Here is a 16671-nt window from a genome sequence, read left to right on the forward strand (position 1 = left end):
AGCCTTTGTTCTCCCAAGCCTCTCTCTCCCGCCGCTGCACCGGTGATTGCTGGAGACGGGAGCTCGTGCTAGCACAAATAAAGTTCTTTTGCTTTTGTATCGGGCTTGACTCCTTCCTGGTGGGTTTTTGGGGATCCTGAACACTGGGCATAACATGTACTACTTTTTATAATCAGGGCAAAAAAATGTAGCTGCCCATACAACAGCAGATGCCTTTCACCTGTATGAAAAGTATGGTCACTGGTGCATGCAGAGTCCCGGATTGCGAGAGGGATGTCCGGCAGTTGGACATCCCCCGAGGGCACAGGTCAGGCTGAGGGACCCCCCCCCCCCCCCGTGCACCAGGCCTCTAGTATATATATATATATATATATATATATATATATATATATATATATATATATATATATATGGCTAATATGCTAAGTGTCCGATCATCCAGGTAATGACGTCACATAGCAATGCCCGGCTTCCTCTCCTTAGCGACCAGCCTCCTTGGAGTTTCTTCAGCCCAGGAATACAACTTGCTTTATAGCCAGGTGCAAACATTTCACACTTTAACCAAATGTCTGTGAAGCGTTTCCCCATGCCTCATCCCATTTGATCCTCACAGAAATCCTGGAGTAGGTAGATAGGAGACTGGGAGGAATCCTATTTTCTTTTCATTAGCCAGAAAACGGAGATTTAGAAAGTTTAGAAACTTGACCCGACTGAAAAGAAGAAATGCAGAATACAGTCGAACACTGCTGCAGTTAAATATTTTACCCTTTGTTCTCCCTGCATGATCTACAATAATAATCTGCTTCGTGTTGACATTTACTGATGTGTTGCTGACAATTACCTGAAAGAGAAATTGGGGTGCTTCACTGGACTGGAAAAAGTTTGGCTAAATCAGAAAGCAGGTCTACTTAAGCAAGTTTATTATATATATCTAGAAAAGGCTAAGTTGACTCGAGCATGGGTGAGTTTCCATTTGTCGTTGTGGATCGTGAATTTGGTTGACACTTCCATCATAGAGAAAAGGCGAATAGTGATATTAAAATATTTCTTCTAATTAATTCCCTTTCAATGTACACGAATTCGTGCACCAGGCCACTAGTATTTTAATAAAATAAACACCTAAAAACTAAAATATTTGACCAGTTAAGTAGTTACTGTCTCCGCTCCAAACTCCTCCTTCACTCTACTGTGACACCGGTGGCCTCATAAGGCGTCCTGGCTGATTTCGGCCGTGGCGCCGGGGACTGCGCAGAAACACTCGAGGGCGCGGGCCAGGAGGCCAGAGCAGGCCGTGGGCACCGTCGCACACCCTGAGGGCTGGCCGTGGGGAAAAAGACGGCCCCGGGAAGGTGCGAACCCGGGCCGGCGCAGCTCTGCAGGGCCCCAGGGAGCAGACGCGGAGCAGACCCTTACCGCCGGACTCCGAGTCTGCTGGAAAGGGAGCATCCTGCCAAGGCCCCAACGCGCGTCTGACCCGACTTCCCGGGTCCCATACAAACCCGCCGGAAGTCCCGCCTCAGCGTTCCGGGCCGCTCTAGCCCGCGCGGGCCCCTCTCGCTGGTGGGCTCGGCGCCTTTCAGCTGCATTGCGCTCCTCCGGCCGCCAGGAGACGGCGAGACCACGGAAGGGCCTCTCTGGCCCACGACCGCCGCTCGACTGCTCCGCGGCGCGCTCCCGACCTGCACGGCGGCCACCGCCTCCAGGCAGTTACCCGGCAACGCCTCCTGGCCGTTTCCCCGGCAACGCGCTGCAGGCCGCTGCCGTCTCCGCGATGGACGCGCCGCCTGGCGCCTGGCCCCGCGGGCCTCGCGACCGCCTTGGCGCGCCGTCCTCGGGGTCGCGGGCTCCAGCGACGCCCTGGGCGCGCTTCTCGGCCTGGCTGGAGTGCGTGTGCGTGGTCACCTTCGACCTGGAGCTGGGACAGGCGCTGGAGGTGAGCGGGGGGCGGAGGGCGGTGGTCGCGCGAGCCCTCTGCGCGTGGGGTGCAGTCGGGCAGACACCCCGCTGGCCTGTCCCTCTCCGAAACTCTGTGCTGTCACTTCCTGGAAGAGGCGCGCTCCAGCAGAGGAGCGAGAGGCAGACTCCGCCCTGGGATGGAGGAGATAGGGGCGGGCCCTGCACTGTGGATAACCCAAGCGATGCCCTTGACTTTTCCTCAAGAAAAACCCACCTCGTTTCCCCCTTCCCCATAGTGGCTGCGGCACCTTCTCCCCTCCTTTGCTCCAGCCAGAATCCCAGGGGTCACCCCGGCCTCCTCCCATCCCCCCCCCCCCCCCCCACACACACACACATCCCATGGGCAGCGGAGGCCGACACTTCCACTGGCAACAAGGATCTCAGATCATTCCCCCCGCTGCTGTGACCCCCTCCTTTGTGGCTATTCTGCTTAAATCCTCCTGCACCGCTTCGTTCACTTAGAATCAGATCCAGACCCTGTGGGTCCTATTCCAGCCTGCTGCACCTCGCTCGGGCCTGGGGTGTTCCCACTGTCTGCGGTGCTCCTGTCCCCGCCCCCCCCCTGTCTCTCCCCCTCCCCCAGCAGCTTCTCTTCCTCTGTCTGCAGTGTTCCCCCCCCCCCGCCCCCCCAGCAGCTTCTCTTCCTCTGGGTGTAGGTGAAAATGTGGCAGAGGCCTTCCAAAGGGCTGTCAGGATGGTCACCCACGCCCTGCAGGCCGCATTGCAGGCCAGGAAGCTGGCCGGTGCAGGGGAGGCTGGAGCAGACCTCACCACACCCTCGGGGACTTCATGGGAGGGGACGGGCAGGGCACCCTGGTACTGCAGCTGGCCAAGAGGAGGCTGGCTGCACACCCATGCTGGAAAGCCGATGGGGACTAGGGATGTTTTGATTTGAGGCCTTGTTGAACCCCGCAAGGCCGTGGGAAACCCAGGTCTTTGAGACAGAAAGGGCTGACTCTCAGTGAGGACTCTTGGGCCCTGGCACGGTGCCCAGCTCTGTGCAAACCCCATGCACCAAGCCATCCCCACCAGGCGTGCATTATTGTGTCAGCCCAGCTCTCAGAGGGGCCCAAGCATTGAGCAAATCACCTCATCACAGAATGTGGGCTCTGCGATGAGATGATTTGCCCAACATCACAGAGCCCGCATTCTTATTGTTGTCCAAATTGTTCCCCATAAAATCACAAGGGAAGTCCTGGCTGAGTAGCTCAGTTGGTTAGAGTGCTGTCTGGATACACCAAGGTTACAGGTTCAATCATGCGGGAGGCAGCCTATAGATCAGGGGTCCTCAAACTGCGGCCCGCGGGCCACATGCGGCCCGCCGAGGACATTTATCCGGCCCGCCGGGTGTTTTTGCCGCCACTGCCTGTCCTGCTTAGCAGCTGACTTAGCAGTGTGCATAGGAATTTGTTCATAGTTTTTTTTTTAAACTATAGTCCGGCCCTCCAACGGTCTGAGGGACAGTGAACTGGCCCCCTGTTTAAAAAGTTTGAGGACCCCTGCTATAGATGTTTCTTTTTAAAAATATATATTTTATTGATTTTTTACAGAGAGGAAGGGAGAGGGATAGAGTTAGAAACATTGACACCCCGAGAGAGAAACATCAATCAGCTGCCTCTTGCACACCTCCTACTGGGGATGTGCCCACAAACAAGGTACATGCCCTTGACCAGAATCGAACCTGGGACCCTTGAGTCCGCAGGCTGATGCTCTATCCACTGAGCCAAATCGGTTAGGGCAGATGTTTCTTTTTTAAAAAACATATACAGTAAATATATACAGTAGGTCCTCGGGTTACGTGGGAGGTCCGTTCCTACGGCGTGACGTAACACGATTTTCGCTGTAAAAGTTGGAACCTACCTACATAAGCACCTACGTCACTCACAGGGACCACATACACAGCAGTAATGAAGTGAAACAGTAAAAAAAATTTAAAAGAAAGATAACAATTCCTGACCTTTACTTGTGGTAAATGAATAATAAAAAACATAAAGCACACATGTACATACGTTGAAATGACAGAACTTTTTTTATAAATAAATGGGAGATGGCGATGTAACCACGAAAGGACGTACGTCGAGTCCGATGTAACCCAAGGACTGCCTGTGTGTGTGTGTGTGTGTGTATGTGTGTATATATATATATATATATATATATATATATATATATATATATTAGAGGCCTGGTGCAGGACATTCGTGCACTGGGTGGGGGGTGGGGGGCGGGGGTGGTCTCTCTGCCCGGCTGCGCCCTCTCGCAGTTGGGACCCCTCGGGGGATGTCTGACTGCCCGCTCAGGCCCGCTCCCCTCCGATAGTCAGACATCCCCCGAAGGGTCCTTAGCACGGCCTCAGAGGCAGGAGAGGCTCCCGCCACCGCTGCTGCCCTCGCCAGCCTTGAGTCCGGCTTCTGGCTGAGCGGCGCTCCCCCTATGGGAGTGCACTGACCACCAGGGGGCAGCTCCTGCATTGAGCGTCTTCCCCTAATGGTCAGTGCACATCATATCAACCGGTCATTTGGTCGATTTGCATATTAGGGTTTTATTATATAGGATATATATTTTATTAACATACTAGAGGCCCAGTCCATGAAATTCATGCATCGGGGGGTCCCCACAGCCCAGCCTGCACCCTCTCCAATCCAGGACCCCTTGGGGGATGTCTGACTGCAGTTTAGGCCCAATCCCTAAACCAGCAGTCGGACATCCCTCTCACAATCCTGGATCACTGGCTCCTAATTGCTCACCCGCCTGCTTGCCTGGTTGCCCCTAACTGACCCCCCAACCCGCCAGCCTGGTCACCCCTTACTGCCCACCCTGCCAGCCTGGTCGCCCCACGCAGCCTGCTTGTTCAGTCGTTTGGTCGTCCCTTACTAACCCCCCTGCCGGCCTGGTCATAGGCAGTTATCTTGTGAGGGCGTGAGGGTCAATTTGAATATTACCTCTTTATTATATAGGATTTTTTTATTGATTTCAGAGAGGAAGGGAGAGGGAGAGAGAGATTGAAACATCAATGATGAGAGAGAATCATTGATCCGTTGCCTCCTGCACACCCACACTGGGGATCGAGCTTGCAACCTGGGCATGTGCATGCCCTGACCAGGAATCGAACCATGACCTCCTGGTTCATAGGTCGATGCTCAACCACTGAGTCATGCCAGCTAGGCTCACATTGATGTTTCTTTGTCTCTCTCTAAAATCAGTAAAAGCATCTCCTCAGGTAAGGATTAGAATAATAATAAAATACAAGAGCAGGCCCTGGCTGGGTAGCTCCTTTGGGCGTCTGGATACACCAAGGTTACAGGTTCCATCCTGGTCAGGGCACGTGCAAGAATCAGCCAATGAATGCATACGTAAGTGGAGCAACAAATTGATGGTGTTTTTTCCTGTCTCCCTTCTTCTCGCTCTAAAATCAATTAAAAAAATGTAAATCACAAGAAAAGTTAAGAGATTATTTTGTTTCCTTACGGCATTTTCATGTCTAATTTTCTAGAATGTAACCATTTAGAAAGTGACTTCTAAGCAAGTGGCCTTAACAGCTCTGTGTGCTTGGGTTTCTGAGCAGCTGACAAGGCTGCACAGTTCAGGGAGGGGGTGCTGGGAACCCAGGGCCCCCCGGAATCTTCAGTCTGTGCCAGGAGTCCAGTGAGCAGTGCTCCCCCCACCCCCCAGAGTGCAGCCTGTCTCCCAGGTCACTCAGAGCCGGTCGCTTAGTATCTGGGTTTTCACTGACCGTCCACTCCAAAGGGTGTGTGACTTGTCTCGCTGGTCACACTCACTGGACACTGCAGAGCCCAGGGCACACTCCTGGAGCTCACACTTGGGGCGGGGCACAGGTCAGAAGCTCCCGGACCCCTGACCAGTGGGGAGGCAGCGAAGCCACTGTCAGGTGATGTCCACGTAGAGAGAAGATGAGGGGCCTGGTGGCCTGATCTGAGGGCCTCCCAGGGGGATGGCATAGCCCAAGGCCCTCTGGCTGGTGGGATGGGGTCCCAGAAGTGGGAGGGCCCTGTAGCCACTCCAGACAGGAGGAGGCCATGGGCAGGATCGGAAGCACCGCCGGAAGCTGTGGGGACAGAGGGCCGATGGTGGAGTCAGGGAGACCCAAGCACAGTCGGGGCAAGTGGCCTCGAAGGCCAGGGGTGCAGGCAGGGAGTTGGGGAGCTTGCCCAGGCGTGTGCTGGCCCAGGTGAGTGAGGAGAGTCCGGAGGGCCTGGTGCTGAGAGGCCTGGGGAGCCCGAGGCAGGAGAGGCAGGAGGGTCGGAGCCGAGGAGGACGTGCGCGCGGAGGGTGGAGGGGAGCACCGGGCAGCGCAGCAGGCCCGCCGGCTTCACCGAGTGCTCTGGGCCCGCAGCTGGTGTACCCCAGTGACTCCCGGCTCACGGACAAGGAGGTGGGTCCCGCCCGCTGGGAGCAGACGGCGCCCAGGAGCGAGCCAGCCCTCACCGGGTCTCATGTGTTTCAGAAAAGCAGCATCTGCTACCTGTCCTTTCCCGACTCCCACTCAGGTAGGCGACTCCGACAACCCCCCCCCCCCCCCCGGCTCTGAGCTGGGGGCGAGAGGAAGAGCCTGGGGAGGGGCGGGGAGGCCATCGGGAGCCCCTGGGGCCGAGGCCGGGCCCAGCACAGCCCAGAAGCGCTCTGTAGAGACACCCCGAGCCCACGATGCAGCAGAGGCAACAGGTTCCCTTATTTGTGTGGGAAGAGGGACCAGCGGGGTCTGGTCTCCTTCCCCCACCAGGAGCTGGCTCTGCTCCTCCCCTGCTCCCCGGTGCTGGGCAGGCCGAGCCGGCCACACGGCCTCTCCCGACTGCCCCTGTGCTCCGACAGTGGCCGCTGCCCCTGCGTCTGGGTTCGGACTTGACTCGGAAACAAGGTGCAGGAGTTAGGGTACAGGGGCTTCCGCTCGGAGAACCAGACCCAGCAGCGGGGCTTTCTCTCTGGGGTCTTCTAGTCCATCAGCTCTCAGACTCACATGGCCTCCCGTCCCTGCTGTCCCCACCACGCGTGGTGGCGGGAGGGTCTCCAGCCCTGACATGGAGGGGGCTGCCCCCTTCCCAGGCTGCCTCGGGGACACGCAGTTCAGCTTCCGAATTCGTCAGTGTGGAGGGCGGAGGAGCCCCCGGCCCACCGACGACAGGCACTACGACAGCGAGGCCCCCGTGTCACTGCAGGTGAGGGGCTGCCTCTCCGGCCTCCGCCCTCCCGGCAGCCCTCCCGGGTGCCTCGGCCTGAGGGCAGGAGGGCGCTGGCCAGCCCGGCCTCCCCGGAGCTCTCCCAGTGCACATGCGAGCGGCAGCGTGTGGCTGGTGTGCAGCGGCCTGGCTGCTCCCCATGTCTGCACAGGTGCCCCCTTCTGAGTGGAGGGTGTGGGCCTGCCCCCAGGACCCGGAGAGCTTGGCGCCCCGCAGAGCGGTCTGGGTCTGGGTGGGCAGAGCCGCGTGGGGCGTGCGCCACCTGGCGGGCCTCTCCTTCCAGAGGGAGTCGGCGCACTACTTTGGCTACGTGTACTTCAGGCAGGTGAAGGACAGCTCCGTGAAGAGGGGCTACTTCCAGAAGGTGAGCCGGGCCCCTCTGAGCAGCACCACTCAGAGACCCGGCCGCGGCCCTGGGAGGGGCTGAGGGCAGGGGCACCTGGGCAGCAGGCAGGGGTGAGGGTGCCCCCCACTCCACCCTTGCTGCAGCCCCTCTCTCACCCAGCACAGCACCTGGGCCCCAGACACCCCTGCTTCTCACTCTTAGGATTAGGACTGGAACTTCAGCCTTGAGCTCAGACACCCAGAGAAACCTCGGCCACATGCATTCCTTCTGGAGGCCCAGGGTCCAGCCCGCCCATGTGTCCTGGGGTTCCCCTTCCTGTCTGGGGAAGGCTTAGGTTTCCCAGCTCATCGCCCTGGGGTCCGTGTTGGGCCATCCGGGACAGCTGTCCTTGGAGCTGGTGGAGCGCACGGCCCTGGGTGACTCGGGATGAGCCAGGCCCAGGGCCCTGCAGACTCCTGTGTGGCTGGGCGACATCTCCCCGCCGGCTGGGTGACATCTCCCGGCCCCTGGGCCCGCAGTCTCTGGTGCTGGTGTCCCGCCTGCCCTTCATCCGGCTGTTCCAGGCGCTGCTGAGCCTGATCGCCCCCGAGTACTTTGACAAGCTGGCGCCCTGCCTGGAAGCAGGTGAGTGGCCATTAGGTCAGCCAGAGAGTCGCATCGTCCAGCTGTGGGACCCAGTGGCCTTGGCAGGCCGCTCCCACAGGGCCGGCTCCTGACCCTGACCCCCTGGACTACAGCGTGCAGTGAGATTGACCAGTGGCCGGCCCCGGTGCCTGGGCAGACCCTGAACCTGCCAGTTGTGGGCGTCGTCCTGCAGGTGAGGGTGGCCGGCTGGGCGGGAAGGTGCCCAGGGCATGGAGGTGCCACTCCTGGCTGGCAGCTGCTGCCTCCACCCCCAGGTACACATCCCATCCCGGGTGGACAAGCCTGAATCCAGTCCTCTGCAGCAGTGTGGCCAAGAGGTGGGCCCCTCCTGGGCTAGTGGCACTGCCCCTGCACCCACCCACTACCTGCCTGGGCCTCCCCACCCCCTGCCGGGAGCCCTGTGGGATGGCCAGACACCAGGCAAAGCCAGGGGCTTGCGTCTGGGTGCGGGGCTGGGTGCGCCCCCCCGCCCCCCCCGTGCTGTGGGGGGGTATGGTGGGAGGTGTGTGGGCAGGGCTCTCCGGGGTGGGGTGCTGCTTGGGGCTTAATGGTGGTCGCTCGCCCTCCACCTGATACCACCCACCCCTCCCGTCAGAACCTGCTGCCGGCCCCGCTGGTGCTCACCAGTGTCCACGAGCTGGACCTGTGCAGGTGAGCCCTTCGCCGCTGCTCGCTGCTCACAGACTGTGGGGAGCCCACAAGCCCGGCATGGGCCGGCGGGGCCACGGGGCCGCTGCCCCAGGAATGGACCCTCGGCCGGTCTGTGAGGGAGAGGACCCAGTGCTGTGTGTGCACCAAGGCCACATGGCCCGGGGGCAGGAAAGTCCCAGCGGCCAGGCACCCGGAGGGAGGGAGGGAGGGAGGGAGGGAGGGAGGGAGGGAGGGAGGGAGGGAGGGAGGGAGGGCTTCTGGGAGGCGGGCGCTGCCTGAGGCTGCCCCTCTCCCGATGAGGCGCTGAGGGAGGCGGTCCTGCCCTGGCTGGGCCTGCAGGACCAGGCTGCTGGCTCGGGCATGGGGTGCAGGTCCGGGCCCACGTGGGTGGCTGTCAGCATCCATGGGTCCTGCACTCCCTCAGTGTCTCCAAACCATCTTCCCACCCACCGGGCGGACTCACCCGGAGAGGAGAGGGGAGGGGAGGGGGAGGGGAGGGGAGGGCCCTCTGCCTGTGGGAGCCCTGCCTTTGCCCAGCGCCCCCCCCCCCCCCCCCCCCCGCCCAGGTGCTTGCAGCCTGTGCTGAGCCACGTGCAGACGCTGTGGGAGCTCATGCTCCTCGGGGAGCCCCTGGTGGTGCTGGCGCCCTCGCCCGCCGTGTCCTCTGAGATGGTGCTGGCCTTGACCAGGTAGGCCAGTGCGGTGGGAGGGTGTTGAGTCGGGGCACGGCCTGCCCAGCTGTGCTCACGGGCCTGCTGTGCCACCCCTCCCCACCCTCCCCTGAAGCTGTCTGCAGCCCCTCAAGTTCTGCTGCGACTATCGCCCCTACTTCACCATCCACGACAGCGAGTTCAAGGAGTTCACTACCCGCACGCAGGCCCCGTAAGTGCCGCCCCCTCTGTCCACCCCCATCCCCCCCTCCCACCCGCACCCCCACCCCCCCTCATGCCCCCTCCCAGGCCTGCCGCTGCTTCCTCCCTCCCTCCCTCCCTCTCTCCTCTCTCTCTCCTCTCTCTAGACCTAACGTGGTCCTGGGGGTCACAAACCCTTTCTTCATCAAAACACTCCAGCACTGGCCCCACATCCTCCGTGTCGGGGAGCCCAGGATGTCAGGTGAGGCGGCCTGGCCTGCGCGGGGCCTGGGGAGGCTCACCCAGCGAGGGCCTGGGGTCTGAACCCGGGCCCTGAGGCGCCGTCAGCGTTCTGTTTCGCAGGGGGCCTTCCTAAGCAGGTCAAGCTGAAAAAGCCCTCGAGGCTGAAGACCCTTGACACCAAACCAGGTGTGTGCCCCTCGGACAAGCCCTTCCTCTCCTCCAGGACCCAGGCGTGGGCTCTGCGTCCTGGGGGGGGGGGGGCGGGGGGGGCAGGAGCGGGTGTGCAGGCATCCCTGAAGGGGGCAGCTGTGGGGCATGGGAGGGAGCCCCCAGGACAGGACCAGCCCCCGTGTCTCCGCCAGGCCTCTACACCACCTACACGGCACACCTGCGCCGGGACAAGGCCCTGCTCCGACGGCTGCTCCGGGGCCTGCAGAAGAAGCGGCCCGCAGGGGTGCTGACCGCGCTGCTGAGGCGGCACCTCCTGGAGCTCACGCAGAGCTTCATCATCCCCCTGGTGAGGCCCAGGGCAGGCAGGCGGGGCAGGGACCCCGAGACCCGGGCTGAGGCCCAGGGCAGGCAGGCGGGGCAGGGACCCCAAGACCCGGGCTGAGGCCCAGGACAGGCAGGCGGGGCAGGGACCCGAGACCCGGGCCGAGGCCCAGGGCAGGCAGGCGGGACAGGGACCCCGAGACCCGGGCTGAGGCCCAGGCTAGGCAGGCGGGGCAGGGACCCCGAGACCCAGGCTGAGGCCCAGGCTAGGCAGGCGGGACAGGGACCCCGAGACCCGGGCCGAGGCCCAGGGCAGGCAGGCGGGGCAGGGACCCGAGACCAGGGCTGAGGCCCAGGGCAGGCAGGCGGGGCAGGGACCCGAGACCCGGGCCGAGGCCCAGGGCAGGCAGGCGGGGCGGGGACCCCGAGACCCAGGCTGAGGCCCAGGGCAGGCAGGCGGGGCAGGGACCCCGAGACCCAGGCTGAGGCCCAGGTCACTCCCCCCACAGGAGCACTACATGGCCAGCCTCATGCCCCTGCGGAAGAGCATCACGCCCTGGAAGGTGGGGTTCAGGTCCAGGTGGCAGTCTGGGTGAGGCTGGGAGGGGGGCTCCTGTCCTGACTCTGGGGGAGGGAGGGTCTGGGGGCAGAGGCGGGCGGAGGTCATGGTGCTGGAGTCCCCAGGCTCCGGGCCGTCCCCACACCTACCACTGCCCCTTACAGGACGGAGCCGTGGGGCCACGCAGAGGGCTCCAGGCCGCCCACCTGGGGTCTGTCCCAGCAGGAGGGGGGTCAGGCGTGTGTCCCCAGGAGGGTCCTGTTCCCTCGCGGACCAGGCTCCCCTGGCCCCTGTCTCAGACCCCTCCCCAGGTCCGCCCCTTCCACCAGGAGGACTTCCTGTGCAGCCTGGAACGGGCGGGGCCCCAGCTCACCTGCATCCTCAAGGGCGACTGGTTGGGTCTCTACAGGTGGGTGGACGCCAGTGCGGGGCCTGGGCTCCTGCTGCTGGTGGGTACAGGGTGCCCATGCCCAACCCGTGACGGGGTCCGCCCCACGGCCGCTGCCTCTCTGTCACAGGCGGTTCTTCAAGTCCCCCCACTTTGACGGCTGGTACCGGCAGCGGCGCAAGGAGATGGCCCGTCAATTGGAGGCCCTGCACCTGGAGGCCATTTGTGAGGCGGTAAGGGGGGGCTGGAGGGGGTTGGGTCCCTGGGGCTGGGGGGGCTGGGGTTAGGGAGGGCTGTGGTGATGGGTGGCCCCACCTTTTCCTGGCAGAACATCGAGACCTGGATGAAGGGCAAGTCCGAGGTGGAGGTCGTGGACCTGGTCCTGAAACTTCAGGAGAAGCTGGTGAGAAGCCTGCCCCGCTTGGGCCACCGGGACCCGAGGCCGCTCTCCCCTGACCAGCGCTGCCCCTGCAGGTGCGGGCACAGGGCCACCGGCTCCCGGTGACGGAGGAGACGCTGCAGCAGGCCCGGCTGTACCTCGAGACGGCCATCGGCTCCCTGCCCCAGAGCCTGCAGGCCGCCCTGTGCCCTCCCTAGGACCGGCCAGAGGGTGTGGTCAGGGGCTTCGTGCCCGCGGGGCCCGGGTCTGGCTGAGCTTCCTTCTCTCCAGCGAGGGCTGCCCAGCCAAGCGTGAGCGCTGACCAGGCTCCCTGCGGCTCCCCGGTCCTGGCCCCTGCCCAGCACCTCCGTCCCAGCAGTAAAGTGGGCATTTGGAGCCTCAGCCTAGGCCCTGCCTGTTGACGGATCATGTGTTGGCTAGAGCCTCCCCTGCCCCTGGGCCCCACCTGCCCTCTGCAGGGCTGCCGGCTGGGGGCGGGGCTGGCTGTGAGCTCTTGCTGCTTTGGGCCTGGGGCCATGCCCCCGCCAGGCACCCATCTGCCGATTCCTGGAAGGCCCCATGCAAGGCCCATGCGTTGCATTTGATGTGTCCGTCAGCCCCACCAGGCTGCCCAGCCCAGGACAGGAAAAGGCAGCTGACAGGCAGGTCCCTCTCCTCACAGGGCCCACCCACCCACTTGCCTGGGACTGGGGGCACCTCACCAACTGTCCTTGGCTTGGGAGGGATGAGGAGCTTGGCCTCGTGATTGCTGGTTTCTTGAGAGGCCACTAGGGCGCAGTGTGGGACCCAGCCATGGGCTCCCCACCCTCCAGGAATTGTCCCAGGTCTTGTCCCTGGAGCCCCCCCCCCCCCCCCCCCCCCCCCCCTCCGCCCATGGCTATAGCTGACAGGCACTGGAGTTACCCCGGGTCCATCTACCCTGCGTGCAGTCTGAGCGGCTTACCTGCCCCCCGCCGCCCCCCGCCCCAGCCCGAGCCTCCAACAGCTGCTTGGGCACCAGCTCCCAGAGGGGGCGCTCGCCCCAGCCAGGCCCAGTGCTGCCCACTCAGCACCGGGTGAGAGCAGGGTCAGCTCGGGGAAGGGCCAGAGCCGTGGGCCTGCGGTAAGTCTCCCCCTCAGACCCCTCACCCGAGGGGCTCTGCCAGGCCGCATGGGGCTCGGCGTCTCCTTGAGGTGGTCCTGGCAGTGAGCGGCTGCAGGCTGGTGGGGTTCCTGTCCCTCCTGAAGCCCCACTCGGTCCTGCCCTGGGCGGGCGGGCGCATCCCCTCCCAGGCAGATGGCAGCATGCTGGTCTGAGCATCTGTGTCAGCCTCTGGCCCAGACCAAAGCCTAGGACAGGCTCACTGTCCTCAGTCTCAGTGCTGAGCCGGAACTCGCAGAGGCGGTGCATGCATTTGAGCAGAACTAGCTGGAGGCCCTTGCGTGAGAAAGGTTCCACTCTGACCCCAGATGCCACTCAGAGCAGCCTAATGCCAACCTCTAACCCTAGCCCTACTTCCACTGGCCGGAGACAGGGCCAGGCCTGGGCCCCTCACTGTAACCCAGTGGGGCATGCAGACCAGGAGGAAGGGGTAGATGGGTCAAAAGAAGCAACCCCCCCCCCCCCCCCGCCCCGCAGGAGAGCCGGAGGGCAGAAAGGCCTGGATGGGCAGGAGCCCAGTGTCCCAGGAGGTGCTGTGGTGGCCACTGTGCCCGCCCGCCCGGGGCTGGGAGGCCTGTGCAGGGCCTGGGGCGGGCGGAGATGCAGCGGCTGCTCCCGACAGGAAGGAGTGCGCCCCAAGCTTCCTGCGCTCTATTTAAAGACTCCCTTAGTCTGGCAGTGGCCTTCCCACATTTTTGGGATTAAAATGTCCTGTGAGCACACTGCTTGTGTTTTAACTTCCTTTTTTTAAATAAAAAGTTGGCATCTGTCGGACACGGGTCATTTTGGGGTTCCCTGCGGTGGGGGCGGCGGGGTGGGCTGGTATGGATGTGGTTGGGGCTGAAGGGGCTGGGAGGGCAGCGAGGTGCTGAAATGAGGGACACCCTCCTATACTGGGGGGGGGGGCAGGTCCAAGGGTGGGGAGCACCCAGAGAGGAGGTGCCTGAGGGGCAGGCAGCAGAGGACGCAGACTGTGCAGGAGGGGACAAGTCGGGGTGGAGGGCAGGTCCCCAAAGAGGGGAGAGGGCACCCCAGTGTGAGGGTGTGGGTTAGGGCTAACCATCCCTGGGCCCCGACAGTGGCTCCCCATGCCTGTCCTGCTTCAGGGGCACACGGGTCCCCACCTCTTCTCAAGCCGAGGAGGCGCGGGGCCTGGAGGGGGGGAGCGCTCCCTGCAGAGCTGGGGGGGCGGGGAATGCTCCGCTCGCCTCCGCACTGCAGGCCCCCGGTGCGAGGGGGTCCGGTGCGAGGCCCCAGGGCCCAGTGTGGGCTTGGGGCGGGCAGCTGGGGCCACAGGTACGTTCTCGAGGAGACTCCCAGGCGCCTTTCCCCCTAGGAAGTGGGGTGCTGAGGTCCCTAGGAGCGGGTTCAGGCCTTGCAGCCTCCGCCCCGGGAAAGGCAGAGCTCTGGCCGGCCTGTTCCCCGACCGAGGGTGGGGGGCTCGGGGAGAACCGCGGGGGCACCTGGGGCCTCGCTCAGCCCAGCGCCCTCCCCTATCGCGAGGCCTGGGCTCCCCTGTGACCCAGGGCGCTCGCTGCCTGACCCGAACCTGGGCCAGAACCGGGCCGAACCTGCCCGGCGCCCTGACGCACACTGGGGTCGGGGGGCGCGGGGGGCAACCGGCCCGCCCCTCCCTCCCCCTCCCTCCCTCTCCCCCTCCCCTCCCCCTCCCCCGCCTTCCCTCCCCCCTCCCCGCCGCTCCCTCCTCCCCGTCGGGGGCGGGGCCGCTGCTCCCGCGCTCCGGCCCCTCCTCGGCCACACAAAGGCCCGTCTCCATGGCAGCCGCGCGGGCCGGAGCGCAGCGCCGAACGCGGCCCGGGCGCCATCGAGTCTTGGCGGCGGACGAGCAGGTACGAAACGGGGTGCAGGGCCCGCGGGGCGGGGGCTTCGCCGAGTTGCTGAGCCCCGGCCTGGCGGGCTCCGGGCGCGGGGACCCCGGGCCGCGGCCGCTCCGCGGAGGGTGGCCGGGCCTTGGCGCCGACCGGGTGCCCATCGGGCTGGGCCGGGCCCGCCCGACCCCGGTCTCTAGGCGGCGGTCGAGGCTGCGGCGTCCGGGCCCGGGTCTTGCTCAGCCTGGGGTCCCCGGCGGGGCGCAGCGCCCCCTCCTGCCGCCCGCGTCTCTCGGGAGCCCCTCGCTCCGGTTCTGGTTCCGAGCCTCCCTCCCACCCAGGCCCCGTCTCTTGGCCGCGGAGACCCGTGCCCAGGGCAGAGGTCGGCGCTGCTGTGCCCGAGCGCCCGCCCCCAGGCGCCCAGCCTGGGTTTCAGGGTGCGAGCCCGGCTTCCCCCAGGGGCCGACCTGCCGGCAGGCCTCGGCCCCCCACGGCCCCCGGGGCTCCCGTGAAGAGGACTCGGGCTGGGCCGGGCCAGGCTGGAAGGGGTGCAGGTTCCGAGTTGGGACCAGGCGGCCCAGCCCCGGGTCTGGAAGCCCTGGCGGCCTGCGCTGCTGCTCCGGGGGGCGGGGGGGGGGGGGCGCTGCCTGGACCGTTCCTGTTGAGGCTGTTGGTGTGGTGCCGGGGCGAACCCCCTGGGCCCAGGAAGTCTCAGAACCGGGCCGGGTGGCGGATGCTCAGCTTGGGTCCGGCGCCCCCCTCTGGCCCTGCACCTCTGTCGCCTCCTCCCGTGGGGAGCCCCCCAGTGCGCAGGCTGCGTGGCTAATCGGAGGGGCCCCTGAGCTCCCTCCATGTCTTGGGGCGCCTCTTCCCGGCAGCGTGGAAGGGAAAGAAGGCTCTGTCCGCGCCCACCGTGGCCTGGGGTGGGGGTCAGCTCTGGGGTGAGGCTGGGCCTCCAAGCTGGTGGAATGTTCCAGGGCCGGGGGGCTCTCTAGGGAGCTCCCCTTTCATGTCTAACTTCAGCCTCTGCGTCCCCCTCCCCCCACCCCCATCCCAGGGGAGGAGAGTGGGAGACAAGAGCGAGGAAGCCCGGAGGTGGGGGTTCTCAGCCCACCCCATACCCAGATGCCACCCTAGCGTGGAGGGCAGGGCCTGAGGGTGGGCCGAGGGCGAGGGGCCGGGCCTCTTCTGCCCCAGGGTCCCAGGAGGGTGGTGTCAGGCCCAGGCGCCCTCAGGGTATTTTTGTGGTGTGACAGCTCTCAGGAATCCCCAGAGAAGATTGAGCACAAGCAGGTGGGCTCTGCGCCTCCCACCTCCTCCCCTGGCACCTCCTGGGGCCCGGCCGAGCGGGAGGTTGGCAGGAAGCCTGAGGTCTGGCGGGGGCTCCTCACCCAGGAGGCGAGGGAAGTTGCTGAGAAAAACAGGGTTTGGAATTCCAGTCCCCCTCCCCCGCCGGCCGCCTGCCAAGAGGGAATTATTTTGGATTATCCAGCCGTGTCCAGCCACCCAAGGGGGAGGCCGCAGCCTGGGAGAGGGATCCACTTCCGGGGCTGTGGGTCGAGGGAGGAGAGACGGGCTAGTCCGGGCAGCTCCCCCTCCCCCAGGCAGCTCCGAGGCTGCTCCGACCGGTCATGGGGGGGCGGGGTGGGAGGGGATGCGTCACCCTCAGTTGGAGAACGCCCAAGGGTGGCCCCAGCAGGCTCGCCGAGCCCGCCTTGGGGAGACCGTGGGGCAGGAGGAGCCCCGAGCCCCATCCAAGGGGCCCAGCCCCGGACCCTTCCTCCCCGAGGCCCTGGGACCACGCGCATGGCCTGGGCTGGGCTGCTCACACCCTGTGCTTCCCGGAGTTGACAGGGCGCAGGTGTGGGTGTGACTGAGGCTGCCTAGGGTGGGGCACGGGGGTCTCCCAGAGGCTGAAGCCGAGGCCACCCACCTGCCCCCTCACTGACCGACCCCCAAGGAGAGCTGACACATACAG

The 16671-nt window shown here is 64.4% G+C and overlaps 2 protein-coding genes across 5 annotated transcripts in view; both read left to right on the plus strand.

Moving 5' to 3' along the window:
- The first annotated feature begins 1672 nt into the window (after positions 1-1672).
- DENND6B (DENN domain containing 6B) lies at positions 1673-13623 on the plus strand. Of its 2 annotated transcripts, XM_079774752.1 has the most exons (19): positions 1673-1933; positions 6308-6346; positions 6419-6461; positions 7015-7127; positions 7432-7512; positions 8013-8118; positions 8232-8311; positions 8394-8456; positions 8735-8790; positions 9357-9479; positions 9577-9672; positions 9809-9903; positions 10005-10070; positions 10247-10401; positions 10886-10939; positions 11235-11344; positions 11454-11556; positions 11652-11726; positions 11798-13623. In XM_079774752.1, the coding sequence occupies exons 1-19, from the start codon at positions 1772-1774 to the stop codon at positions 11918-11920; spliced, it is 1743 nt and encodes a 580-aa protein (XP_079630878.1). In that variant the 5' UTR covers positions 1673-1771; the 3' UTR covers positions 11921-13623. The 2 variants fall into 2 exon arrangements, with proteins under 2 accessions (XP_079630878.1, XP_079630877.1); XM_079774751.1 differs by having other exon boundaries at positions 6308-6461.
- A 989-nt stretch (positions 13624-14612) lies between these two features.
- Positions 14613-16671, plus strand: part of PLXNB2 (plexin B2) — a 29162-nt gene continuing 27103 nt past the window's right edge. For 2 of the 3 annotated variants that reach the window (XM_079774569.1, XM_079774571.1), the window contains exon 1: positions 14613-14714. The gene's annotated coding sequence lies outside the window, so the exon portion shown is untranslated. The remainder of the gene's footprint in view (positions 14715-16671) is intronic. The other variant, XM_079774570.1, reaches the window with a different exon arrangement.

Source organism: Cnephaeus nilssonii, assembly GCF_951640355.1.
Source record: "Cnephaeus nilssonii genome assembly, chromosome: 6".
Lineage (NCBI taxonomy): Eukaryota > Metazoa > Chordata > Mammalia > Chiroptera > Vespertilionidae > Cnephaeus > Cnephaeus nilssonii.